At 47.5% G+C, this 27,471-nt stretch overlaps 1 protein-coding gene across 2 annotated transcripts in view; it reads right to left on the bottom strand.

Annotated features, from left to right (window-relative positions):
• LOC111141656 (VPS16, CORVET/HOPS core subunit) overlaps window positions 1–27,471 on the bottom strand; it is a 29,655-nt gene continuing 2,184 nt past the window's right edge. Inside the window, exons 2-24 of one of the 2 annotated variants that reach the window (XM_022494382.1) lie at window positions 8,230–8,318; window positions 7,921–8,018; window positions 7,710–7,838; window positions 7,488–7,632; window positions 7,258–7,373; window positions 7,040–7,162; window positions 6,854–6,909; window positions 6,421–6,510; window positions 6,219–6,313; window positions 6,045–6,121; window positions 5,444–5,575; window positions 5,196–5,323; window positions 5,049–5,084; window positions 4,747–4,855; window positions 4,443–4,577; window positions 4,239–4,347; window positions 4,050–4,147; window positions 3,844–3,951; window positions 3,442–3,519; window positions 3,167–3,336; window positions 2,990–3,086; window positions 2,184–2,287; window positions 1–2,067 (exon numbers count right to left, since the gene is read on the bottom strand). In XM_022494382.1, the coding sequence (XP_022350090.1) occupies window positions 1,923–2,067; window positions 2,184–2,287; window positions 2,990–3,086; window positions 3,167–3,336; window positions 3,442–3,519; window positions 3,844–3,951; window positions 4,050–4,147; window positions 4,239–4,347; window positions 4,443–4,577; window positions 4,747–4,855; window positions 5,049–5,084; window positions 5,196–5,323; window positions 5,444–5,575; window positions 6,045–6,121; window positions 6,219–6,313; window positions 6,421–6,510; window positions 6,854–6,909; window positions 7,040–7,162; window positions 7,258–7,373; window positions 7,488–7,632; window positions 7,710–7,838; window positions 7,921–8,018; window positions 8,230–8,318 (2,467 nt within the window). In that variant the 3' untranslated portion in view covers window positions 1–1,922. The remainder of the gene's footprint in view (window positions 2,068–2,183; window positions 2,288–2,989; window positions 3,087–3,166; window positions 3,337–3,441; window positions 3,520–3,843; window positions 3,952–4,049; window positions 4,148–4,238; window positions 4,348–4,442; window positions 4,578–4,746; window positions 4,856–5,048; window positions 5,085–5,195; window positions 5,324–5,443; window positions 5,576–6,044; window positions 6,122–6,218; window positions 6,314–6,420; window positions 6,511–6,853; window positions 6,910–7,039; window positions 7,163–7,257; window positions 7,374–7,487; window positions 7,633–7,709; window positions 7,839–7,920; window positions 8,019–8,229; window positions 8,319–27,471) is intronic. The other variant, XM_022494383.1, reaches the window with a different exon arrangement.

The raw sequence follows: 27,471 nt of genomic DNA, 5'->3' as shown, positions 1-27,471 counted from the left end.
GCTGAAGGCAGGGGCTTAACCCACTGAGCCACCCAGGCGCCCCAGGAGATAACATTTTTGAAAGGCATCGAAGAGCTGCCAGGGCAGTGGGAAACTGTTAAATCAAGGTTGCGGAAGAAAAGAGCCCCAAACAATGAGCTTAGTATTGGGAGCTCTCTTCCTCTCCCTGGAGGCCTGCTGATTCTGAGATTCTGATGGGCTGTGCCTACCTGTGATTCCCAAAACTGGCCACATTACCAGTTCTATACACTCTTCCAGAGCCTCCCCTCTCCCCTACCAAGAGATGGTAGTAAAATGGGGTGGGACTGCCCTGACCAACGGAATGTGGCAGGTATAGAGAGGCCCTGGGTGACTTCCAGAGCTAGTAACCTAGAAGGCAGTACAGCTCTGCCTGGCTCTCTTGGGATGCTGCCCTTAGAACCTGGCCGCCATGTTGAGCTCTGCTGAGTTGTAGGTGTCCTGGCCAACAGTCCCAGCGAAGGTTCTAGTCAACAACCAGCTTCAGCTGCCAGACTTGTGAGCTGTCAGTCCTTCAGATGATTTTGGCCCCCAGCTGCTATCCCAAATATTGTGGAGCAGAAACAAACCACTGTTTTATCTAGCCCAGATTTTTGACCCATGTAGTAAGAGGTGAGCATGACAAATGGCTGTTTTACAATATGACGTATATCCCCTTGGAAGACATTCAAAGTTGCAAATTCAAAGTTACAAATCAGGTGGAGGAAGAAGAAAAAGAAACTGCTTACCAGGCCCCAGGTCGCTCACTCTTTTCAGGCACTCATTTCAAGTCAACTCTAGAGGCATTAAGAGGGGAAAGCCAGAAACTCCAGGGAAGCCTGCCCTCCCTCTGGGCTTTGGTTTCCTCCTTTGTCCTCCTTCTAGAATAAGGGCGCAATAAGAGGAAAAGGAAATGCCCTCAGTGTTGGGTGGGGGCACTGAGCCATGAAGCTCATGTAACCAGAGTGCATGCTGAAGGCCAGCGATGGGGGTCCACAGGGCCAAGAAGGTACTGCTGCTGGTGGGGGATGTAGCCTCTCTTCGGGGGTAAGGTCGAGCCAGGGGTCTCCAGTCTGTAGTTCTTCCTTGGCAGAATAGAGACAATCCAACCTCCTTTTCTCTTCACTCCAGGATGACATGGGAGTTACTTACCACTGTTAGGTGGACATGGTTTGTGAAGGTTTCACCTCTAACCCTCCGACATGCTGGCTACACGCTCATCCGTCCTCCAACCCTTACTGTGGTGAGAATGGAGGCCTTGCCTCGGGCTCCTCTGTTCAGAGGGCCCAATTTCAGTCATCCCTCTTCTGTCAGAACAATAGCTGAGGAGAAGCTCTAAGACCCCTACCAGCACAACTAGGTTTCAAATCCCAGTTTTGCCACATACTCAGTCACCGCACGTCCTCAGTCCTTGATTTCCTCTTCTGTAAAATGGGGCAATGTTACCTATCTCACTGGGCTGTCTTGCGGAGTAAGTGAAATAGCAATGGTGAAGTGTTCAGCATGGTTCTTGTGTGTACATGTATAATGCTTTTCAGATTGGCTCTCGATGGACTGCTGCTGGAGTTCTGCCCAGCTACCTGGGGCTATGAGCTTAGTTACAGGGATTTCTTCCGTAACTGTGAAGACGGGCAGTTCTCTTGCAAATATCGCTAAGGAGCACCCCTCCAGTCCCAACACAATCAAACACACACGGAGTACTGCTCAAGTGTCTGGATGGTTCTGCCTTCCAGCATGCTTTTGCCTGGGCTGGACTGCGTGAGACAGGCACTCTAAAATGTCCCAACTTTATTCACAATCAGACCATCAGACCCCCGGCTCCCACCCCACCCCAGCTCCTCAGCTTAGCTCGGCTCTGAAGAAGCTGGATACGCAGTGACCTTCTGCCAAGCCTAGAGCTCAGGGAGACAAGCAAGATGAGCCCCTTACTTCTTCTGGGCTTGTGCCCTAGCCCGCTGAATCTTGTCAGCTGTGGCCGCGTCCGTGGCTCCAGTGCAGTGGGACAATACAAGTGTCAGCTCTGCTTCGTTCCGGTGTTCAATGGCCACATCCGCAGCCTGAGCTACATCCCTGTGGTTTGAGCAGGAGGGGAGATGCTGTCAGGCTGCCCAAAGGCACAATCTGTGCCCCTCATCGGGCCCCCGGGCTCAGCCCCCTAGCACCCATGGGGCTCTCAGCCAACGCACCCAACAAGAAGCAAGGCCTTGACCTTCTGCTCGGGACCCACACGGGAGGCATACTTCTTGGCCTCATATTTGTTGTGTTGTTTCATGCAGATCTCGACAAAGGGCTTAGGAGAAGATGGGGAGAGGAGAAGGTAAGGCAGAGCCTTCTTGTCCTCTCTCTTACAAGCAAAAGCCCAGTGGACGCATGGTCCCCATGTACTTCATATACCCTTCAGTGTACACAATCTTGACCCACCCCCGCCCTGACACACATGCAAAGTTGTGATCTCCACAGTCTCTGGGCAGGAACTGCCAACACACAGATCTGTTAGAGCCTTGAGACTCTATGTTTATGTCCACACGGCCACTCCACCATCCATGGCTACCCTCTCGCAACAGGAGTCCCTTGCCTTCTCAGGGCCTGTGCTTTCTCTCACCACTGCCCTTATCCCACCGACCCACCATACCCCTGAACCGCCTGCCACAGAAAACAACCCCTGTCAGTCTCTTCCACTGCCTCCCAGACATGCCCTCCTTCTGCCCCTCCACCCCCAACTCACACAAGTTTCCATTAGGCACACAGTGCTTGCTGCCAGCCTCCTGGGGGGCAAGCAGCTCATGCCCGCTCCGGCCAACACCCGTGGGCTAACTCAGACCCACTCGCCCACAGACCTGGCCCATGAGTGTGCAGACATGGGAAGCACCTGCTAACTATGTGGGAGGGCTGAACAGATGCAGGACCAAGCCATCTGCCCGGCTCTGGGCTTGATCCCCTCCCCAGGACTACTCCCACTGGGCGTGGGGTGGCCGCAGAGCCCCTGCCTCACCAGGTAGCCAATGGGCGATTTCTTGCTCTTAGAAAACTTCTCTAGCTCCTCCCAGTCTTCCAGATCTGCCAGCGCGGTCAGCTTCAGCCACCAGAGCCTGCAGGGAAGCCAGGCTCGCAGGAGTTGTGGGATACACAGGCGATCCCAGGACGTACGTACAGCCTGGGCCTCTCCTACCTCTTGTCTGGAATGCGGAAGTCACGTGCCAGCTGCTCGGCACGTTTGCTGTGGCCGCCGAGGACAAGGGTGGTGACTGTGTCGTGCAGAGACAGGTCCACGAAGTGGCCCCCCAACTCGTCTTCCAGGCGCCGCTGCAGCCGCAGGAGCCGCATTTGATCCTCCGTGGCCTGAGGTGGAGAGGAGGCCAGATGGGTCTGGATAGGGCCAACAGGGAAAGGAGAACAGACCAAGACCAGGAGCAGACGAGGTTCTCAGAAAACAGTAAGGCAAACCTTGGCTGCGAACTCATTCTTGGCCTTGTAGAAGGCGTCAGCCGCCGACTGCAGAGCTGCCACTCGTCCCTCGATACGCTGCAGGGGCAAGCAGGGAAGCCTGAGCTCCTGGCACCAAGGAAATCAGCCTTCCCCATTCAGGCTACACTGCTCTCCCCGGTCCCATGCTCAGGGTTGCCAGGGCCAGCCTTTCGAGCTGGGTGCACCGCCCTCCTCAGTGTCCCTGTGGGGAGGCTAGCTCCTCTGGGACAGACCACCATCCTGGCCTCTTATCATCTCAGACTCTCCCGCAACAGTGAGGACCAGAGGGAGTGTGTACTGGACAGGAGGCCCAGATGCCTAGAGAAGGTCCCTGGCCAGCAGCCCAGCCCATAGGCCCTCCCCACTCTGTGGACCTCGGACCTCCTCAGCAGCATAGCTGGCTCGGATGTGGAAACTGCCCAGCTCCTGATGGTTGTCATCCTGATTGTAAAGGTCCTTCAGTGTCTCCAGCTCCTGGTGCTTACAGAACTGGGGCCACGAACAAGCAGGCAGTCAGCAAGGCCAGCTCGGGAGGCCAAGTCGGTGGCTCGGGAGGCTCCAGCCCCACCCTTGCCCAGGGCACACACCTGTCGGTACAAACTCAGGGCCATGGGCTGGTTCCGAAGAGTCATGAAAAAATCTCCTCGGTTTAGCTCATTCTTCAGGTGCAGCAACACCGTGAACACTAAAAAACAGTAAGGTGGTGCGGAGACTCCGGCCCAGCCCTCTGCTTAGCCCAGGCGCCCCAGCCTTGCCCTCCCTCAAACTCTGCTCACCCAGATCAGTGTCCCCACTCTCGATGGCCTTGCTCAGGGCCAGTTTGCTTCTCTTCATCTTTAGGAGAAGGGGTACCTGCTCCCCGGAGCGTGGCTCATACTCCAGCAGCTGTGAGGTGGGGAGAAAGGCACAGAGAGAAGGAGTTGGCCTGGGGGCCTCTAATACCAATGTCAGAGTATCTGGGGAGGGTTGGGCGCCCACACCTTGATGGCCAGCTCTGTGCGGCCACAGCCATAGGCCCGTGCAGCGATGTCAGAGTAAGAGACGCCTGGTGTGTCCCCCAGCTTCTGGTTAATGGCCCGAGCGACATCCTCATCGGACACATCCTTTTGTTGCACCTGCAGACGGAAGAGGGTTGTCACCCACACCTGGAGCTCATCCTTCACCCACCGCCCCAACTGGCCCTGGATCAGGACCTCCCCCTTTACCTCTACACTTCGTGTTTCCCACATGTCTCCGGGGCCTGGCATCTTCTAGTTGACTTTGAAGTCCACCCTGTGTCCTTACCTTGTAGCAGGCCCAGTGAGCCAGGATCCTGCTGACACCCTGCACTTCAGGAAGGCGCAGGTACTCACAGATCTGGATCGCCAGAGGGTAAAGCCTCCGTAACACCAGCCTGGCAGGCAAGGGGATAAAGGGTACAGGAGTGAGGTGGGATAGAAAGAGAGGGCAGAGTGGCCCCAGCCTGTAATTCAGACCTTCCAGCTCCCGAAGAAATGGGTGAGGAACAGTGTCCACAAGAACCCACCAGGGGCTATAATGACCGCCCACACAGAGCCCTCCTCCCAGAGCCCTGGGACTTGCTATACCTATCCAGCAGCACCTGGATGGTGAGCTGTTTATATCTAGATTTTACGTGGTTAAGGATCCAAGGACTTGCAGGCAGTATGTTTAGCCCCTTCACCTCCCCTCTCCACCACAGGCTGTAAACATCCCAGAAGCTCGCTTAAGGATACTGGCTGTAAGTGAGGGGGATCCCGATGTGGTAATCCCGGATGGCATTGAGCACACGCAGGTCCTGACACATGCGCACGAAGCTGTCCGGTGGAAATCTGTCGAGGAAACACTTTCCAAAGGAGGCCGCCTGAGAAGAGCCAGAGGGCGAGAGGGGTGATCATACCTGCTGCCCTACCCTTCCCGCTAGGGCACACCCCCCCAACATGCCCAGCACCCCTCCAGCCCCATCCCCGCTGGCCAGGCCAACCCTGAGCAAACTCTTCTGCATGTCTGGCCGGTGCTCATGTCCCGCAGCCTCGATGCACTGCTGCACGGCCTGGGTCAGCTGCCCCAGCTCCTGGATCTCCCGGAGGTACTCATCTGCCTTCTGGCTCTCTTTCTGGGGCGTGGAGGAAGGGCACCAGGGATGGGGTGCCATGAGCGAGAATACCCCCATTTCTGGTCCCCCCCATCCCTCTGGGCTGGAGTTCAAATGGGCTGGCATGGAGGGGCTGCAGAGGCCAAAGCCCAAACTCCCTCGGCCCACAGTCCACCCAGGTTACCCATACCCCCCCCGCCATATCCACCCGCAATTGCCCGCTGAGGGCCTTGATGACAGCCCTGATCGGTGCCTGGGCTGGGAATAACAGGGGTTCCCTGCCCCTCCCTATCACTGCATGGAAGATACCATATCACTTCAGTCTACCTGGGCTGGCTCTCCCCAGTGTCCTGCCTGGACTCCTCTCTTGACAAGTGGCACCTGGCTGAGTTCATTGTGCCCAGGCAGGGAGGGACACGGGGCTGAGCCAATTAGGAAGGGGAAGGAGAAGAGCATGGGCTGGGGCCCAGGGAGAGGCCTAAGGCTTTACCTCATACTCTTTCTGGGCCTCCAACAATAGTGCTCCAGGAGCCATGGAGGCAATTTTGAAGATCTCCTCGCTGGCCACTAGGGGAGGGAGGTGGTGAGTGTTGGGAGGGCAGGGAATCCTCAGCACTGGCTCAGTGCCCTGATCCTGCCCTGGGGTCCCCTGGGAGGGCCTCACCTGGAACCTCATGCAGGAACTCATGGGTGCTGTGAGAGAAGATGCGGACCCCATCCAGCTCAGGCACTAGGTAGGAGTCTTCATCCAGCACAAACCTGGGCTCGGTCAAGGTTCCCAAAAGTACCCGGAAATGGGGCAGAGCGGGTGAGCCTCTCTCACCTTCTTTCCCTTCCCACCCGCACAGGCAGCCCTCCAAGGATACTGGATGCTCTCAGGTGCGTCACCCACCACCATCAGCCGTCTCTCCCAGGCCACCACGACAGCCCTCTCTTTGCTGCGAGGACGGCTGCACCTGTGGGCAGCATCACAAGCACATCTGGGAAACACACAGGACACGGGGCCCACAGACACGTCTCTCACCTTCCCACATTGCTGCTTATACTGCTCTGCCTTGGGACAGCCCTGCACACGCGTGCCACCCCTTATCCCATGCCTCTGACTGACATCTGCTTCCCTCTCCCCCTGTGCTGTCAGCTCCCAGGAGCATCTGGGGCCCACAGGGCCACAGAGGTTTCCCTCAAATATGCACTGGCAGAGAGGATAGCTCCTCCTGGTGTGGCCAGTAGACAGGCTGAGTCAAGGCGTCCCAGGATACAAGGCTGTGCCCACCCACAGCATTTTACCCCCATCCTCACCAGACCATTTGCTTCGGGGGGGCCCGGATGTTGCAGTTGAACTCGCACAGCTTCTCCTAGAAGGGTGCAAGGAACATCACGGCCCTGTCCCAGTAGTCACCAGTCTGGTTAAAAGGCCCTTCCCCTACCCTGAACAGCTCTTTCCGGGCCAAGACAGGGTGCCCCAACGCTGTCCTAGGAGCACACCTTGAGTGATGCCGTCCCCATCCAGATATAGCCTGTGTCTGTGAATAGGGCCAGGTGTCGGTAGGTGAAGGAGACTGCCATCTGCAGAAAGCTGCTCACTCCGGGCGCCAGGCCAGGGGGCGTCTGGGACAGGCCAGGGACAGCAGACATTGTCTCACTGCCTCCCCCCGCACTGCCTCCCGCACCCCTTCCATTTCCCTCTCGCTCGGGGCCCTCACCACTGCCGAGCAGGCTGCATGGTCGAGAAGGTAAAGATCAGGCCCCACAGCCAGAAGAATGTGTGCAACTCGGTCCTGGCACAGTGTGGTCCAGCATGAGGGTGCGCTCTGCAGACCTGTGGCCAGGGCAGGGGGCAACCTCAAGATGGCCAGAGCGCACGGCTTCAGCCTCTCCTGGCCCCCAGGTCTGGAGGGCACTGAACGCCTGTCTCAGGGATGTTGGGGCTCACCTGGCACCTCCGGCATCCGGCGGAGCTTGAGATCACCCACATTGGCGCTGAGGGTAAAGCGGTGGGCCCCCGTGAGGATGGCCACCCCCGAACCAAACTCAGTATGGAAGATCCGGGCGTCTAGAACGCGGTTCTGGAGCACCTCCTAGGAAGAGGGGCCGTGGGTTGAGAAAGCCAGAGGCCCAGACTCCAGCCCTCTCCCCAGCCCCCTGCGGTCCCTACATTGCCCATGCTGAAGTGCCTCCGGAAGTCGCCGTGAAGCCCGTAAACCAGCACCACACCATCTTCCTGCACGCAGAGCAGTTCCTCCTCGGCTGACCAGCCTAGTGACACCACGGGCCCGCTCTTCCACTGCAGAGGACGGGAAGGTTCCTGAGGCTGTCCTTGGGACCCAGACCCGGCCTAGCCCCAAGCAGGGATCACGAGTGCTCACCAGCAGACTGGCCAGAGGCAGGCCGGAGGCGGAGTAGATCTCAAGCACTGGCCGGACACTGGCCGCCTTCTCCTTCCGCCACGGGTTCCTCAACAGTGCTGTAGTTCAAGAAGAGATTTTCTGTCCAGCTCCCCAGGCCCACCCCGTATGAGAACCAAAATTTAAAGCAGCTCAGCAGGGGGTGAGAAATGGGGGGGTGAGGGGTAGCCACATTAGCAAGGAGCACCTGCCAGCAAGGCCCCCAGGGAATCATGCACCTCGAGTTCAACCCATTGTCCCAGAACATGCAGTAGCATAGGGGTGACATACCAATGGGGCCCCCATAGGGCGCAGCAGCTACCAGGCAGTCCCTGAGTTCCTCCTTCAGGTCCCAGTCCATGCTGTACAGCTCATACTTCCTGCCCACACAGAGGCAAGCAGAAATTAGCCTCCTCATGACCTTGCGTCCAGATGGAGTGAGCCCAGAGGAACCCCTAAAGCCTCCATTTGTCCTTCACAGGGCAGTCGAGGCCCCCCACAGCTGGGAGAGGGTGATGACTAGAAACAGCTCGGGCAACTGACCACATCCATGCTTAGGGACAGCAGGTGACGGAACAGAGGCAGTTGGCTGGGAAGGATGCAGTTCGTGGGGCAAGAGTCCAAGGGTGGCAGGAGCTCGTGGCACAAGAGACAGGCTATGTGACCAATATCCAAGGCATAAATTCAGGTAGGACCAGGGTGGGGTGGCTGCCTTGGGCCGGCATTAGCAGGAAATAAGACCCTCTAAGGTGGGGGCAGGTCTCTCAGAGCAAGCGCCTTTCTTCTATTTCTGGTTCTTAACACCAAAGCAGGTTGTGGGATTTATATCCAGGGGTCGCCCTCAATGCCTACTGATAATGAACTCCGTTTTAGAGGCACTCAGTTAGTTAGCAGTGCTTGAAACAAATCCCAGGGGCACCTGGGTGGTTCAGTGGGTTAAGCTCCTGCCTTCAGGTCATGATCCAAGAGTCCAGGGATCGAGCCCTGCATCAGGCTCTCTGCTCAGCAGGGAGCCTGCTCCCCAACGCCCCGCTTGCCTCTCTGCCTACTTGTGCTCTTTCTTTCTATCAAATGAATAAATAAAATCTTAAAAAAAAAAAAAAATGGGGGCACCTGGGTGGCTCAGTGGGTTAAGCCTCTGCCTTCAGCTCAGGTCATGATCTCAGGGTCCTGGGATCGAGCCCCATGTTGGGCTCTCTGCTCAGCAGGGAACCTGCTTCCCTTTCTCTCTCTCTCTGCCTGTCTCTCTGCCTACTTGTGATCTCTGTCTGTCAAATAAATAAATAAAATCTTAAAAAAAAAAGAAAGAAAGAAAGAAAAATCCCAGAGGAGCTCTTCGGTGAGTCCAGAGCTCGGGGGACAGAGTCCTGGGCTGGAGATGTCAATCTCTGAATGCTCAGATTATGGGAGGTCACAGAAATCACAAGCTGGCACGAGATGACTGGAGTCTGAAATGGGCGTGGGTCGCTGAGAGTGTGTGCGACATGAAGACGGAGTAGGAGTCCTGAAGCATGCCATCATTTGAGGGCTGCAGGTGGGGACAAGCAAACAGAAAAGGAGTAGGCCCTCTCCCAGGAAGCCAAGAGAAAGCAGTATTTAAGGGGAGTGTTTCCTCCAGTATCATTTCGGGAGCCTTCCTGATAAGAATCAGAAAGATGCCTACCATTATCTTCTATTTGACATTCTTCTTGGGGTTCTAGCAAAATAATTTAAGAAAAAAACAAATAAAAAGAGGTTTATATTTTGGAGAAGGAGTGAGTTTGCTGCTAGTTGCAAATAATGTGATTGCCTACTTAGAAAATCCAAAGCAGGCTATGGACTAATGAACAAAACAAAAGGGCAATCAACAGAAGCCTACATATTTTCTATATTGATATATTTCTATATCATAACAAAAATTGACTAAAATATGACTTTAAAAGATCCTAATCATGATAGTATTAAAATGATGATAGGCAAGAATAAACCTAACGAAAGTTTTTACCAGATACAATCATGGGGTAGGGGGAAGAGAGTCGAACGAGGAAACAGACCCTTAACTATAGAAAACAAACTGAGGGGGTACCTGGGTGGCTCAGTGGGTTAAAGCCTCTACCTTCGGCTCAGGTCATGATCCCAGGGTCCTGGGATCGAGCCCCGCATCGGGCTTTCTGCTCCAAGGGGAGCCTGCTTCCTCCTCTCTCTCTGCCTGCCTCTCTGCCTACTTGTGATCTCTGTCTGTCAAATAAATAAATAAAATCTTAAAAGAAAAAAAGAAAACAAACTGAGGGCGATGGGAGGGGAGCAGGCAAGGGTGGGGCTGGGATAGAGGGGTAGTTAAATAGGTGATGGGGATTAAGGAGGGCACTGCTGAGATGGGCACCAGGTATTTTCTGTAAGTAATGAATCACTAAATTCTACACCTGAAATTGACCTTACACTGTATGTTAATAAACTGGAATTTAAATAAAAACTTGAAGGAGGGACATCTGGGTGGCTCAGGTCATGATCCCAGGGTCCTGGGATCAAGTCCTGAGTTGGGCTTCCTGCTCAACTGGGAGTCTGCTTCTCCCTCTACCCCTCCCCCTGCTTGTACTCCTGCTCATTCTCTGTCTCTGTCTCTGTCACTCTCTCTCAAAAATAAATAAAATCTTTTTTAAAAAACCTTAAAGAAAAATAAAGTTAAAAAAAATCAAAGTTTACTCAAAGATATAAAAACACAGAGAAATAAGTAATTAAAATCTTAATAAAATCTCAATAAATAAAATCTTTTTTTTTTAATATTTTATTTATTTATTTGACAGACAGAGATCACAAGCAGGCAGAGAGGCAGGCAGAGAGAGAGGAGGAAGCAGGCTCCCTGCTGAGCAGAGAGCCCGATGCGGGACTCGATCCCAGAACCCTGGGATCATGACCTGAGCTGAAGGCAGCGGCATTAACCCACTGAGCCACCCAGGCGCCCCTCAATAAATAAAATCTTAATAAAATCTCAAATAAATAAATAAAATATTTTTTAAAAAACTAAACATAAAATCCTTTAGAAAATACAGGCTAATAGTTTTTTATAATGTAAACTACGGAAAAGTCTTTCAGAGCAAGACACATTCCAAACTGATCTATGAATGCATAAAAATTCCAGTAAAAACCACTCCCAGTTGGGTGGGGGGTGGTGGAAGCACACACTGATTCTTCTTTTTTTTCTTTTTAAGTAGGCTCCACGCCTAGCATGGGCCCAGTGCAGGGCTTGAATTCCTGACACTGAGATGGAGACCTGAGCTGAGATCAAGAGTCAGATGCTTAACTGACTGAGCCACCCAGGCGCCCCAGCACAAACAGATTCTAAAACTCACTCGCAGAAAAAACAAATATCATTTTTAAACAGAAAATGCTGAAAAGTATTTTAAAATATTTTGAAAATAAGAGAACAGATATACATCAGATATCAAATACACTACATAAAACTGAAGTTAATTAAAACTGTTGTTTTGGGACAGGGATAAGCAAATAGATTGACGGAAGAAAAGAGTCCAGAAAAAGAACTGGGAATTGAGCACGTAATAAAGATGGCATTTCAAATTGTTGCAAATTGATACTTGAAATGAGACAATGGGTCATATGGGAAGAATTGCAATAAACACTATTTCATTACTTAATCTCTACAATACAATATTTTCCAGATGGAATTCTGGATTTAAATGTTAAAAATAAATAAAGCCGTATCAGAACAAATCTTGGATCTCTTCACACTCTCAAAACAGAAAGAATTTCTAAGTATGATATATAACCCAGAAGTCCCAGAAAAAGAACGAGTAGAGATAAAAAAGACTTCTGGGGGCGCCTGGGTGGCTCAGTGGGTTAAGCCTCTGCCTTTGGCTCAGATCATGGTCTCAAGGGTCCTGGGATCCAGCCCTGCATTGGGCTCCTTGCTCAGCGGGGAGCCTGCTTCCCCCTCTGCCTCTCTGTCTACTTGTAATCTCTATCTCTCTGTCAAATAAACAAAATCTTTTCAAAAAAAGACTTCTGTATACTTCTATATGAAAAGGGTAAAAACAATATGTATGTTTTGTATTTGCTTCTATTTGAAAAACAAGAAATTCTGGAAAGATTTCTAAGATGCTAGTAACTGATTACTGGTAGGTGAGGAGGTGGAATCAGTTGAGTAAGGACAGGGACAGGAATGAGACTTTGAGGTTTTAAATCACATTAATGGTTATTTATTAAAATGATGAACATTAAGGGGCGCCTGGGTGGCTCAGTCGGTTAAAGCCTCTGCCTTCGGCTCAGGTCATGATCTCAGGGTCCTGGGATCAAGTCCTGCATCGGGCTCTCTGCTCAGCGGGGAGCCTGCTTCCCCCCCCCCTCTGTCTCTGCCTGCCTCTCTGCCTACTTGTGATCTCTCTGTCAAATTTTTAAAAAATGATGAACATTAAAAAACTTTTATACATTTAAAAAATCCATGGAAAACTAGGAAGACAGACAAAGAAAAGAAGAAAAACGCGACACATGTGAAAAACAGGTACTTTTCTTAAAAATACAAAAGGCTCTAAGTAATTTTTAAACATTTTTTAAAAGATTTTATTTGTTTGAGAGAGAAAGACCGCACAAACGGGTAGGTGGGCAGAGGGAGAAGAAGCAGACTCCCTGCTGAGCAGGGAGCCCAACTCCAGGCTTGATCCCAGGACCCTGGCATCATGACCCGAGGGGAAGGCAGATGCTCAATGGACTGAGACACCCAGATGCCCCAGCTCTAGGTAATTTTTAAAAATGAAACTAAAACCAAAAGAAGAATGGTCAAGGGCTATAATCATACTATTTTATGTGAAAATATTAAAGAACTAAACAAGGGTGGCTGGGTGGCTCAGCTGGTTAAGTGCCCACCTTCAGCTCAGGTCATGATCCCAGCAACCTGGAATCAAGCCCCACGTCAGGCTCCCTGCTCAGTGGGGAGTCTGCTTCTCCCTTTCCCTCTGCTCATGCTCTCTCTCTCTCAGGCATTCTCTCTCAAATAAATAAATAAAATCTTTTTTTTTTTTAAAGATTTTATTTATTTATTTGACAGACAGAGATCACAAGTAGGCAAAGAGGCAGGCAGAGAGAGAGAGGAGGAAGCAGGCTCCCTGCGGAGCAGGGAGCCCGATGTGGGGCTCGATCCTAGCACGCTGGGATCATGACCTGAGCCGAAGGCAGAGGCTTTAATCCACTGAGCCACCCAGGCGCCCCAAATAAATAAAATCTTAAAAAAAAAAAAAAAACTAAACATAAAATCCTTGAGAAAATACAGACTAATTTTTATTTTATAATGTAAACTATGGAAAAGTCTTTCAGAGCAAGACACAAAACCCAGAAATTATCAAGGAAAAGGATGATATATTTTATTACATAAAAGTTAAAATTCTGTATGTTAAAAATGAATATGTAAGAGTCAAGTGACCTACACGAGAAAATATTTGTAACATTTCTAACAAAGGGTTAATATGGAGACCGTGTAAAGACCCCTTTACACACCCATGGAAACAACAAAATGGAGAAATAGTCAAAGATGAAGATATGAAGCCATATCTAATGACACTGTAAATATGAATTTAAAATTTTTTACATTTGACCAACCAAATGACAAAAAAAATAAGGGGATAAGAGCATCCAATATCGTTGAAGATGTGGAAAAATTAACACTTTCACACATATTAGGTGGATGTATAAATTGGTTCAGCCCTTATGTAAGAAAATGAAGTGCTATCTATCCAACTCTTTTTTTTTTTTAGATTTTATTTATTTATTTGACACAACAAGAGAGGGAACACAAGCAGGGGGAGTGGGTGAGGGAGAAGCAGGCTTCCCGCCGAGCAGGGGCCCTGATGCAAGGCTTGGTCTGAGCTGAAGGCAGATGCTTAACGACTGAGCCACCCAGGCGCCCCATATCTATCCAACTTTTAAATATGTAAACCCTCTGACTTAGCAAATTCCTTCTAAGAGTCTAACATAAAACAACTTGCATGACTGCACAAAGGTATGAATTCACTGTGGCACTATTTAAAATAGTTCTCTTGCAAATCCTGGAAAAACCTACTTCAATATGGGGCTGGTTAAATTACTATGGGATGTCTGTTCTGGGGAATATTATGCGGCCATTAATAAGGTGAGTCTGCGTACTGACATGAAGTGATCTCTAGATGTCCTGTTAAGTAAAAACAAACAAACAGGCACCTGGGTGGCTCAGTGGGTTAAAGCCTCTGCCTTTGGCTCAGGTCATGATCCCAGGGTTCTGGGATCGAGCCCCACATCCGGCTCTCTGCTCGGCAGTGAGCATGCTTCCATTCCTCTCTCTCTGCCTGCTTCTCTGCCTACTTGTGATCTCTGTCTGTCAAATAAATAATAAATAAAACCTTTATTAAAAACAAAAAAACCCCTGCAGCTCAATAGGAACCGTATGAACCCATTTATTTTATTTCCCTTTTTAAAAAAGATTTTATTATTTATTTATTATTATATATACTATATGTTTTATATATAATATATAATGTATATAATATATTATATATTATTATATAATAATATATTATGTTTTATAGAATATATATGATTATTTATTTATTTATTTGACAGAGAGAGAGACACAGCAAGAAAGGGAACACAAGCAGGGGGAGCAGAAGAGGGAGAAGGAGGCTTCCTGCTGAGCAGGGAGCTCAATGCAGGGTTTGATCCCAGAACTCTGGCATCATGACCTGAGCAGAAGGCAGATGCTTAATGACTGAGCCACCCAGGCGCCCCAAACCCATTTATTTTTTACGAAAACTAAGCACATATTTTGTATATATATACATATATATATACATATATACATATATGTACATATAACTACACGTGTGTGTGTAAATGCACAGAAAAACCCTCAGAGACACGAAGCTGCACTGAGCCAGAGACAGTGGTTAACTGTGCGGAGGGTGGTGAATGGAGGATGTTGAAGGACTGCTAAGTTTTAGACTTTTACATTACTTGACTTTTTGATAAACCATATGCATTTTTTGACATTTTGTTACTAAAATCGTTGCATGAAAATCTGATGGGAAAACAGTTGTTCACACAGACCTAGCATGTCAGTTCTCATGGAGCCACTCAGCTCCAAATTCACCCTCCACTACTGCTCTGTGATAGACAGCATTGCTTTACGCCTTTCCCGAACTTCACCATGTGTGAGCTTCATCTTTCCCAGCAGAGGGCGCTCAGAGGGACATTGCCGGAGGAAAGAGCTCTCCGACTGCTTCCAGCTGGGGCAGCGGGCAAGCAGCCAGGGTGTGAGGACACCTGGCGGCGCTCTGCCTCCGTTATGCAGCAGCAATCTCAAAGGTTCTCCTGGAATGGTGATCACATTCCCAAGTCTCCCTGGGCAGACACCACACTCCTGGCCTCCTGCCCACACCAGGCTCTGCTTCCTCGGCTGCCAAGATCTGGCTACCCGGCCTGTGCCCCTGTGTTTGCACTGACTGACGCCCCTCTGCACACCTGTGCACCCAACCACTGCTTGTGACTCGGCATACAGACACCATGAGCTCCAGGCTGCAGAAGCAGCACCATTTCATCCTATGCCCACATGCTTGGCCACCCGTTGCCGCCGTCCCTGTGTTCCCCTACCTCTGAACCCCAGAGTGTTGTTTCTTGCTTACCCAGGACCTGGGGACCAGCTCTGGCCCAGGTAAACCAGCGAACTTCTCTGCTTTCCAGTGATCTGCAGTTTTATTTTCGCCATTAGTATCTGAACCCCTGCATGGGGAGGGGCTTCCTTTCCAAGTGTGTCACTCCTTGGGTGCTCTCCCTCAGCCTAATAATTCTTTATGTTTATCATTCTCCATTTAGGTCTCCCGACTGGACCCAAACTGATACAAACTTGGGGCTGGGAGTGGTCCAGAAGACCGCACCCTAAAGATGTGATCTGGGGATTGGTTTGGTTGTGTGCTTGGGCCTGAGTGCAGTACTGAGCTCCCGGTCATGGGAAACGAATGCTAGTCACCTATTTCATGTGGCAGCATCACAATCAAGCCTGCAGTTTGCTGTGGTGAAATGCCAAGTCAGACATGTGCCTTCGGAGTGACTTCTGTGCCTGACCGTGGGCTAGATCATTCTGAGTTCACTTGAACATTTATAAAGAGAAAATGACAAACTTGGGTCCATTAACTTTCAGCTCAAATCATGGCCCTGAGAAGTAGGAAGCTTCCATAATTGCCACACAGCTGCTATTGCTAAAAATCAAACACAAAATTTAATTGTGTGGGTTATTAAATTATAACAGTTGAATTCACCAACACGCCATTTTTCAAGTGAAATTTAACAGCATTGATGGGAACAAGAACTGTATCCTGAAACTTAGAAACAATGCAAGTAGCTTCCCTTCGTGTGTCCAAGGAGACTAGCCTTTGGCTCTTGAAAACCCTGTGATAACCTCCTTTGGGGTAGATGTCTTGGGAGCCTCCCTCCCCAAGGCTGACCTGGCTAACACTACTGCTGAGTGGCTAATATGCCAACAACAGAGACTAAGATCTGGTCCCAATATGGCACCATTCCTGGGGGTACCAGCCTACAAGTTGATTACATATGACTTTGCAAGGGAGGATGTGGCCATCAGCATCCAAACCCACTGGTCAATCTCTACTTTGCTCCTAGTGGACAATCTGATGTAAGAAGCTTGCAGATGTGATGCTGCATAAGTATCACACCATCATTTATGACACGTTTCTGCCAAAAATGTTCACCCTGAATCTATTCAGGCCTCTAGATCTAATACAGCTTCAGGAAATACAGGCTATGATAGAGAATAAAGATCAAAGGCACCAGATGGAAGCAATGGGACAAATCCAGAAAGTAATCTGGTCTCTTAAACAAGTCAATGTCATGAAAACAAAAGGTAGCTGGGTCTCTGAAAGAATTAGTAAGATTGATAAACCCCTGGCCAGACATATCAAAAAGAAAAGAGAAAGGACCCAAATAAATAAAATCAAGAATGAAAGAGGAGAGACCACAACCAACACCAAAGAAATATAAACAATTATAAGAACATATTATGAGCAACTATATGCCAGCAAATTTGACAATCTGGAAGAAATGGATGCATTCCTAGAGACATATAAACTACCAAAACTGAACCAGGAAGAAATAGAAAACCTGAACAGACCCATAACCAGTAAGGAGATTGCAGCGGTCATCAAAAATCTCCCAACAAACAAGAGCCCAGGGCCAGACAGCTTCCCAGGGGAATTCTACCAAACATTTAAAGAAGAATTAATACCTATTCTCCTGAAACTGTTCCCAAAAATAGAAATGGAAGGAAAACTTCCAAATTCAGTCTATGAGGCCAGCATTACCTTGATCCCAAAACCAGACAGACTCCATCAAAAAACAGAATTACAGACCAATATCCTTGATGAACACAGATGTGAAAATTCTCACCAAAATACTAGTCAATAGGATCCAACAGTACATTAAAAGGATTATTCACCACGTCCAAGTGGGATTTATTCCAAGGCTGCAAGGTTGGTTCAACAGTCGCAAATCAATCAATGTGATACAATACATTACTAGAACTATATGATACTCTCAATAGATGCTGAAAAAGCATTTGAAAAAATACAGCATCCTTTCTTGATCAAAACTCTTCAAAGTGTAGGGATAGAGGGTGCATACTTCAATATCATCAAAGCCATCTATGAAAAACCCACAGCAAATATCATTCTCCCACAGCAAATATCATTCTCAATGGAGAAAAACTGAGAGCTTTTCCGCTAAGGTCAGGAACATGGCAGGGATGTCCATTATCACCACTGCTATTCAACATAGTACTAGAAGTCCTAGCCTCAGCAATCAAACAAAAAGAAATTAAAAGCATCCAAATCGGCAAAGAAGAAGTCAAACTATCCCTCTTTGCAGATGATATGATACTTTATGTGGAAAACCCAAAAGACTCCACCCCAAATCTGCTAGAGCTTGTACAGGAATTCAGTAAAGTGTCAGGATACAAAATCAGTGCACAGAAATCTGTTGTGTTTCTATATACCAACAACGAGACAGAAGAAAGAGAAATTAAGGAGTCAATCCCATTTACAATTGCACCCAAAACCATAAGATACCTAGGAATAAACCTAACCAAAGAGGCAAAGAATCTGTACTCAGAAAACTATAACGTACTCATGAAAGAAATTGAGGAAGACACAAAAAAATGGAAAAATGTTCCATGCTCATGGATTGGAAGAACAAATACTGTGAAAATGTGTATGCTACCTACAGCTATCTACACGTTTAATGTAATCCCTATCAAAATACCACCAATTTTTTTTCAAAGGAATGGAACAAATAATCCTAAAATTTATATGGAACCAGAAAAGACCTCAAATAGCCAGCGGAATGTTGAAAAAGAAACCCAAAGTTGGTGGCATCACAATTCCAGACTTCAAGCTCTATTACAAAGCTGTCATCATCAAGACAGCATGGTACTGGCACAAAAACAGACATAAAGATCAATGGAACAGAATAGAGAGCCCAGAAATAGATCCTCAACTCTATGGTCAACTAATCTTTGACAAAGCAGGAAAGAATGTCCAATGGAAAAAAGACAGTCTCTTCAACAAATGGTGTTGGGAAAATGGGACTGCCACATGCAGAAAAATGAAACTGGGCCATTTCCTTACACCACACTCCAAATGGATGAAAGACCTCAATGTGAGAAAGGAATCCACCAAAATCCTTGAGGAGAACGCAGGGAGCAAACTCTTCAACCTCAGCCACAGCAACTTCTTCCTAGAAACATCGCCAAAGGCAAGGGAAGCAAGGCCAAAAATGAACTAATGGGACTTCATCAAGATCAAAAGCTTTTGCACAGCAAAGGAAACAGTCAACAAAACCAAAAGACCACTGACAGAATGGGAGAAGATATTTGCAAACAACATATCAGATAAAGAGCTAGTATCCAAAATCTATAAAGAACTTATTAAACTCAACACCCAAAGAACAAATAATCCAATCAAGAAATGGGCAGAGGACATGAACAGACATTTCTGCAAAGAAGACATCCAGATGGACAACAGACACATGAAAAAGTGCTCCACATCACTTGGCATCAGGGAAATACAAATCAAAACCACAATGAGATACCACCTCACACCAGTCAGAACGGCTAAAATAAACAAGTTAGGAAATGACAGATGCTGGTGAGGATGCAGACAAAGGGGAACCTCCTACACTGTTGGTGGGAATGCAAGCTGGTGCAGCCACTCTGGAAAACAACATGGAGTTTCCTCAAAAGGTTGAAAATAGAGCTACCCTACGACTCAGGAATTGCACTACTGGGTATTTACCCTAAAGATACAAACATAGTGATCCGAAGGGGCACATGCACCCAAATGTTTATAGCAGCAATGTCCACAATAGCCAAGCTATGGAAAGTACCTAGATGTCCATCAACAGATGAATGGATAAAGAAGATGTGGAATATATATACAATGGAATACTATGCAGCCATCAAAAGAAATGAAATCTTGCTATTTGTAATGACGTGAATGGAACTAGAGGGTATTACGCTGAGTGAAATAAGTCAATCAGGGAAAGACAATTATCATATGATCTCCCTGATATGAGGAATTTTTTTTTTACTTTTTTTTTTTTTTTTTTTTTTTTTTTGACAGAGAGAGACCACAAGTAGACAGAGAGGCAGGTGGAGAGAGAGGAGGAAGCAGGCTCCCTGCTGAGCAGAGAGCCCGATGCGGGACTCGATCCCAGGACCCTGAGATCATGACCTGAGCCGAAGGCAGCGGCTTAACCCACTGAGCCACCCAGGCGCCCTGATATGAGGAATTTGAGAGGCAAATTCCTCTCTTGATCTTGAGAGGGTTGGGGGTTAGGGAAGGAAAAAATGAAACAAGATGGGATCCAGAGGGAAATAAACCGTAAGACTCTTAATCTCACAAAACAAACTGAGGGTTGCCGGGGGGTAGGGGGGTACGGAAAGGGTGGTTGGGTTACGGACATTGGGGAGGGTATGTGCTATGGTGAGTGCTGTGAAGTGTGTAAGCCTGACAATTCACAGACCTGTACCCCTGGGGCTAATAATACATTACATGTTAATTTAAAAAAAAAAAAAAAAAAGGTAAGGGTGGGAGTGGAGACAATAATGTTCAAGTTTACAAGAGGTTTAGTTAAGAAAGGTAAGCAAACAAGTAATTCTGGTTTGGGTCTTGATTTGAACAAACCTGTTATAAAAAGACACTTTGAAGATGACTGGAGAAGTCTGAATAAGGACAGGTTGTCAGACGACTTTAAATGTTAATTTTGTTAGGTGTAAAAGAGTCCTGCAGTTTTTTAGGAAAGACTGTATTTTTAGAGGAAAAAATCATTTTTTAAAGTAATACACATTGATGTTATGTCTGTAATTTAATCTTTTTTTTTTAAGTTTTTATTTATTTATTTGATAGACAGAGATTACAAGTAGTCAGAGAAGCAGGCAGAAAGAGAGGAGGAAGCAGGTTCCCCACTGAGCAGAAAGCCCGATGCGGGGTTCAATCCCAGGACCCTGAGACCATGACCTGAGCCGAAGGCAGAGGCTTTAACCCACTAAGCCACCCAGGCACCCTGTAATTTAATCTTTTAAAAGACTTTATTTTTAAGTAATCTCCACACCCAACATGGGGCTCTAACTTGCAGCCCTAAGATCAAGAGTTGCATGCTCTACCGACTGAGCCAGCCAGGTGCCCCTGCAAATTTACTTTAATATACATCAGAAAGGGGTGCCTTGGTGGCTCAGTTGAGCATCAGACTCTTGGTTTCAACTCAGGTCATGATCTCAGGGTCTTGGGATCAGCCCCACATCACACTCAGTGCAGAGTCTGCTTATCTCTCTCCCGTCCCCTCTGCACCCTGCCACCCCCCGTGCTGTGCAGCTCTCTCTCTCTCTCTCCCAATAAAATCTTAAAAAAAAAAAAAAAAAGAAATACAACAGAACAAGTATTTGATTAAAAAGATGTATCTGAAAAAAATAAATAAATAAAAAGATGTGTCTGGAGTTGGCTTTTGATAGTCCCAAAAGTGTCTAAGAGGGGGAAGGGAAAGATGAAAAGAAAATGACAGCATTGATCTTTACTGCAGTTCAAGAAGAAGTACATGGGTGTCCACTAAATTACTCTGTTTATGTATAACTTTTTCTTTTAGAGATTTTATTTATTTTACAGACAGAGATCACAAGTAGGCAGAGAGGCAGGCAGAGGGGAGGAGGAAGCAGGCTCCCCACTGAGCAGAAAGCCTGATGCGGGGCTTTATCCCAAGACCCTGGGGCTCAATCCCAAGACCCTGGGATCATGACCTGAGCCGAAGGCAGAGGCTCTAACCCACTGAGCCACTTAGGCGCCCCTATTTGAACTTTTTCTTAATAAAATATTTTAACCTCCAAAGTGCTGAAGCAAACACTGCAACACAATTTTTAAGCCCAGGTGGTGATGCTGTACTTTTTGTATGCCTGAAGATGTCCCTAGTAAAAGGTTTAATTCAATTCCCAAGAAAGAAGAGATTGAGCACTCATCTTTCTCCAGTGTTCCAGGGAGTGAAGCTCAGATGAGGCCTGAGATCTGTCCACTCAAGTGACAGAATGTCACTAAGAACAAGGTGCTCAGACCAGAGTGAATGATTAGTAGGAAGAGAGAAAACAGAAGGAAATGCAGATGGTGGTCTTTGGACCTTTGGCTGGAATGGGCAGAAAAAGATGCGGTGACAAGGAGGGACCTGTGGAATGGGGGAGTTTATTTTTTGTTAGGACGGGGAGATACAGATCAAATTTCTAGGACCCATCGCAGAGATAAGGGAGTATGTCTGACCATGGAAGCTTTGCATAGCCAGCATTTCAGGTGATTCTGAGGCAAGGGGGCCTGGACAACAGCTGGAGAAACACTGTGGCTGAGGGAGGGTGTGGGTGGATGGCACATGGTTTCTGGGAGGACAGGGGGACAGACGCACAGCTCCTCACGGGGTCAGGTTTGGTAGCGGGAAGCTAGGCCCTTCTATGCAGACTTCCAGTTCTCTTGGAAGCATGAGGCAAAGTCAACTGTTGAGAGGAAGGGCCGAGGAGACTATGATTTTCAGTATTTCCAAATTATCTTCATTGTTTCTTTGTGTAATCTTTTAAAAGGAAAAGCAGAGCCCTTGAGATAAGTGTAGGCTGAACCCCCCAAAAAAGACTAGGAGGGCCCAGCTGAGGCTGGGGGGCATCGAAATGCTGTCATCCCAAGCTGTTGTCCCAAGCTACCCGTGTGTGGCCTGCCTGGCAGCAGTGAGCAGCAGCCTAGGCACAGGTGGAGATGGTGAGTGGCTGGCGCACTGGGAGGTGGCTCCGTCTCGGGCAGGAGTAACCGAAGGACAAAGGAACAAGGTTGTCAGGGAAAAGACAAGAAACTGAAAGGACTGACTGTGGCTGTACTCCAAGCTGGACAGGGAGGGACACATTTATAGAAGGGGGCTCTGCACATACATATGAAGAGAACAAAGGGTTCCAGGGATGGGGATCCCCGTGAGGTCCAAGGACAGGTGGATCAGGAGGTATTAGAGTACCAGTGAGGACAGGAGCCTATGGTCGGATGGGGGCTGCCTGAATTGAATGCTTCCGAGGCAAAGCAATTCTGGAAGAACATAGGCACAGGGTGGTGGGTGGCTGATGTAGATAAAATCACTCGAGTAGAGCTCAAGGAACCCTGAAGCCAGGTGGACCCTAAAATCACTCTGGAAAGTGGCAAGAGCAGGGATGCACAGGAAGTTGTCCCAACAGTTGGCCAGGGATGTGGTTCAGGAGGATGGCAGCAACACAGACCTGGCTGGGAAGGAGGCAGAGCCCCTCCAAGGGGGCCGGGAGTAGTGAAGAGCAACAAAACACGGACTACCTCTCCAGGCCTTGGAGGTAAAGAAAGCTTCTCAGGGATAGTCGGGTGACTCAGGCTGTGCCTAAAGGGTGGCATTGGGTCTGCAGAGGCAGAGTGGAGGGCAACAGGGAGGGTGGCCTCTCAGAAGAGCCTAGGGGTGGGGACTCTTGTAAGGACAGCCATACGTTCAATGAGGAAGGCCAGTCACAGCTTCCTCCTCTACTCCCAGGTCCTGGAAGTGGAAATCTCAGCAGCAGTAAACGGACCCTGGATTCCAATACCAGGAAATCACTAAACCTAGCAGCCCTCGTAGTCTTGGTTCTAGCCCCTCCCCTCCCCGTCCCTCCCTTCAGACACTGAAGAAATCCCTGTGGCGGTGGAGCTGAACCTCTGGAAAAGTACGTTCTGCTGCAGCACAAGCAGAGCGCTTGCGTGAAAATAGGTGATCTCCAGCCTTTGCCTTCAGGGTCTAAGCTGGACCACTGGGGTGGAAGGGGCACAGCAGGTCTAGCCTTGGGGAATAATCTAGTCCAAATCCTAAGGCCCAAGAGAGCTCATCATCACCCCTGAAATCCTTTGACTCCAATTTGCCTCAAAAATAAATACTCTATGGGGCGCCTGGGTGGCTCAGTGGGTTAAGCCTCTGCCTTCGGCTCAGGTCATGATCCCAGGGTCCTGGGATCGAGCCCCGCATCAGGCTCTCTGCTCAGCAGGGAGCCTGCTTCCCCCTCTCCCCTGCCTGCCTCTCTGCCTACTTGTGATCTCTGTCAAATAAATAAATAAAATCTTTATAAATAAATAAATAAATAAATACTATGGGGGCGCCTGGCTCGCTTAACTGGTGGAGCGTGCAACTATTGAACTCAGGGTTGTGAGTTTGAGCCCCATGCTGGGTGTGGACATTACTTAAAAATAAAATCTTAAAAAAAATACTACACTGGGGTGTCTGGGTGGCTCAGTGGGTTAAGCCTCTGCTTTCGGCTCAGGTCATGATCCCGGTGTCCTGGGATGGAGCCCTGCATTGGGCTCTCTGCTCGGCGGGGAGCCTGCTTCCCTCCCTCTCTCTCTGTCTGCCTCTCTGCCTACTTGTGATCTCTCTCTCTGTCAAATAAATAAAATCTTTAAAAAAAAATACTACACTGAAAAGAAATTTAAAAAAATAAATATTTTTTAAAAAATACTACTAAAGAGCTCCTGTACATTGTTGCTGGAATTTTTTTTAAGGATTTTTTTTTAAGATTTTATTTATTTATTTGACAAGGAGAGAGAGAGATCACAAGTAGGCAGAGAAAAATTCCAGCAACAATGTACAGGATCTCTTTAGTAGCATTTTTAAAAAATTTTTATTTATTTTTTTAAATTTCTTTTCAGTGTAGTTTTTTTTTTTAAGATTTTATTTTTAAGTAATGTCCACACCCGCATGGGGCTCAAACTCACAACCCTGAGATCAATAGTTGCACACTCCACCAGTTAAGCGAGCCAGGCACCCCCATAGTATTTATTTATTTATTTATAAAGATTTTATTTATTTATTTGACAGAGATCACAAGTAGGCAGAGAGACAGGCGGGGGGCGGGGGGGAGCAGGCTCCCTGCTGAGCAGAGAGCCTAATGCGGGGCTGGATCCCAGCATCCTGGGATCATGACCTGAGCAGAAGGCAAAGGCCCAACCCACTGAGTCACCCAGGCGCCCTGTTGCTGGAATTTAAAATGGTGTGCCTGCCATGGAAAAGAGTCTGATAGTTCTTCAAATAAATAAACACAGAATAACCTGTGATCCAGCAATTCTATTTAGGTATATATCCAAAAGAACTGAAAATAGTCTCAAAGGGACATTTGTACACCCATGTTCATAGCAGCATTATTCATACTAGCCATGAGATAGAAGTAACCCAAGTATCCATTGATGGATGACTGCATAAATAAAGTGTTATACATGTACAAGAGAGTATTATTCAGCCATAAGAAGGAATGAGATTTTGACACAGACTATGATATGAATAAGCCTTGAGGACAGGAAAGTATGCTAAGTGAAATAAACCAGTCCCAAAGAGGCAAATACTTTACACTTCCACTTCCACACTTTCACTTATATGAACTATCTACAGTAGTCAAATTCATAGAAAAGGGAAACAGAATGGCCGCTACCAGGGCTGGAGGAGGGGGAACATGGAGAGTTATTATCCAATGGATATAGAGTTTCAATTTTGCAAGAGGAGAAAGTTCTGGAGATTTCATTGCACAACATGAATATACTTAACACTCCTAGACTATCCTTTAGAATGGTTAAGGTAGTGAATTTTATGTTATGTATATTTAACCACAATTTTTTAAAGACTTATTTTTATGTTGTATTTTGAGGGGGAGGAATAGAGGGAGGGAGGGAGGGAGGGAGAGAGAGAGAGAGAATTGAAAGCAGACTCCCCAGTGAGCAGGGAGCCTGATGCGGGGCTCGATCTGAGATCATAACCCAAGCTGAAATCAAGAGTCGGATGACCAACCGACTGAGGCACCCAGGGACGCCTAACCACAATTTTTTTAAATGTTCACGTTTAGGGACACCTGGCTGGCTCAGTCAGTAGAGCATGTGATTCTTGCTTTCAGGGGTTCACGTTTGAGCCCCACGTTGGGTGTAGAGATTACTTAAGATTTTTTTTTAATTTTTTTAAGATTTTATTTATTTGACAGACAGAGATTACAAGTAGGCAGAGAGGCAAGCAGAGAGAGAGGAAGGGAAGCAGAGCCCAATGTGGGACTTGATCCCAGGACCCTGGGATTATGACCTGAGCTGAAGGCAGAGGATTTAAGCCATTGAACCACCCAGGCGCCCTAAAAATAAAATCTTAAAAAAATGTTTGTGTTTATATGTTACTCCCCCCCGCCCCCAAAAAAATCCCTACTAAAATAGTCAATCTCTCCTCTAAGAAGAGTTTCAGGAGTACATAATGTATCTTGTCTCCTTTTTCTTACCGTAAGGGATGTTTCTACTAAAGTACCTGAAGCAATGTGTCCAAAACCAAGGTAAACCTTTCCCCATAAAACTCACTCTTCCTTTTTTGTCTTAAGCCAAAAGCCCAGTCATCCTCAATTTCTTGCTCTACCTCCTTTCTACCCAGTGCAACCCATCACAATTTCCTTTAATTTTTTCCCCTAAATACTTCTCTGATGCATCCCTTTCTATTTCCAACATCACTGCCCCAGGGCTCTCCACCATCAACTTCTCCCAGGCACATCCACCCTTATGTCTGTATTTGCTTGCTCTTCCAAAACAGTCTTATTTACACACATACACTCCTGGCAATCCAAACACACTGGCTCTGTTCAGATGATTGAGAGTGTCCTAGTCTTTCCTGCCTCAGGACCTTTGTATATGCTTCTTTCATCACACTCCCTGCACCTCCATTTACTCATTCCCTGGATAGGGTATTATTGTTTCCTTCATTAAGTCTTCTTTACCTCTAACCTCCCAGTCTATTATATGTACTCTCTTAGGACCTTGTATCTCTCCTTTACACTGATTATGATTAAAAAAATACTGAGTTGTTAATGGTTATCAACTGTGTCTCCTGCTGGCTGTAAGCTCTATGAGAGCAGACAGAGTCCATGTCTTTTTTTTTTTTTTAATTTTTTTTAAAGATTTTATTTATTTATTTGACAGACAGAGATCACAAGTAGGCAGAGAGGCAGGCAGAGAGAGAGGAGGAAGCAGGCTCCCTGCTGAGCAGAGAGCCCGATGCAGGGCTCGATCCCAGGACCCTGGGATCATGACCTGAGCCGAAGGCAGAGGCTTTAACCCACTGAGCCACCCAGGCGCCCCAGAGTCCATGTCTTTTTATTGGTTGATATACATTCAGCCCTGAAAAGGGTTGGGCAAAATTAACTAACAGGATTAATCCAAGGTTGGTTTTTAAGATAAAAATGGCTTAAATTCTGGAGCCCTATAAGAACTAGTAACCATTCCCCCTCATTCCCTTCCCAAATTCAGTGAGCTTTCCAGAACATTACTTCCAACACAAAAGAATCCTGACCTGCAGACAGGACTCAAAATGCAATACTTACATCAGTCATTCATTCACTTATTGGAACGTGCCCTGCCATAAAGCTATGCACAAATATGAGTAAAACTAAATAGTTGCATTTAAAATATTTCCACTCTGGTGAAGTTAGAATATGCTATATATTTCCCGATTTAAAACAACAACAACAACCAAAACCAAAACCTCTATGCTTTAACACAGGTTCTAGAAGAACAATGGATTCAAAGCCTGGCTCCGCCACTTACCGGGTGACCTGGCCACCTAACCTCTCTGTGCCTCAGGAAGATGAGGCTAATAACAACACATACCTCATAGGGTCTTGAAACAAACAAGTTAATACATATAAAATACTTAACATAGTGTCTAGTACACAGTTCCTCCGTCAGCAAAAATCATATATCCTCCAGAGCAAGGCTTAGACTTCTTCTCTTTCTGGCAGCACAGCACAGGTAAGGGGAGGCTGCCCAGACAGGTCACGTCTACGGCGGGCATTCCACACTTACACTCATTTAAATCTTTCCTGGTATACCAACAAAGCTAAGACTGCATGTGATAAAGAGGAGCTATGAGGTAATGAGGTCATTGTCTTCAGCATTCTCTGATTTAACAAACCTGTGTGGTCACATGTATTTTCCAAAA

This window comes from Enhydra lutris, unplaced genomic scaffold, assembly GCF_002288905.1.
Source record: "Enhydra lutris kenyoni isolate GAN:26980312 unplaced genomic scaffold, ASM228890v2 scaffoldscaffold6, whole genome shotgun sequence".
In the NCBI taxonomy this organism is placed as follows: Eukaryota; Metazoa; Chordata; class Mammalia; order Carnivora; family Mustelidae; genus Enhydra; species Enhydra lutris.
The sequence above is the reverse complement of the archived record's forward strand: the minus strand, read 5'-3'. Positions and strand labels throughout refer to the sequence as shown.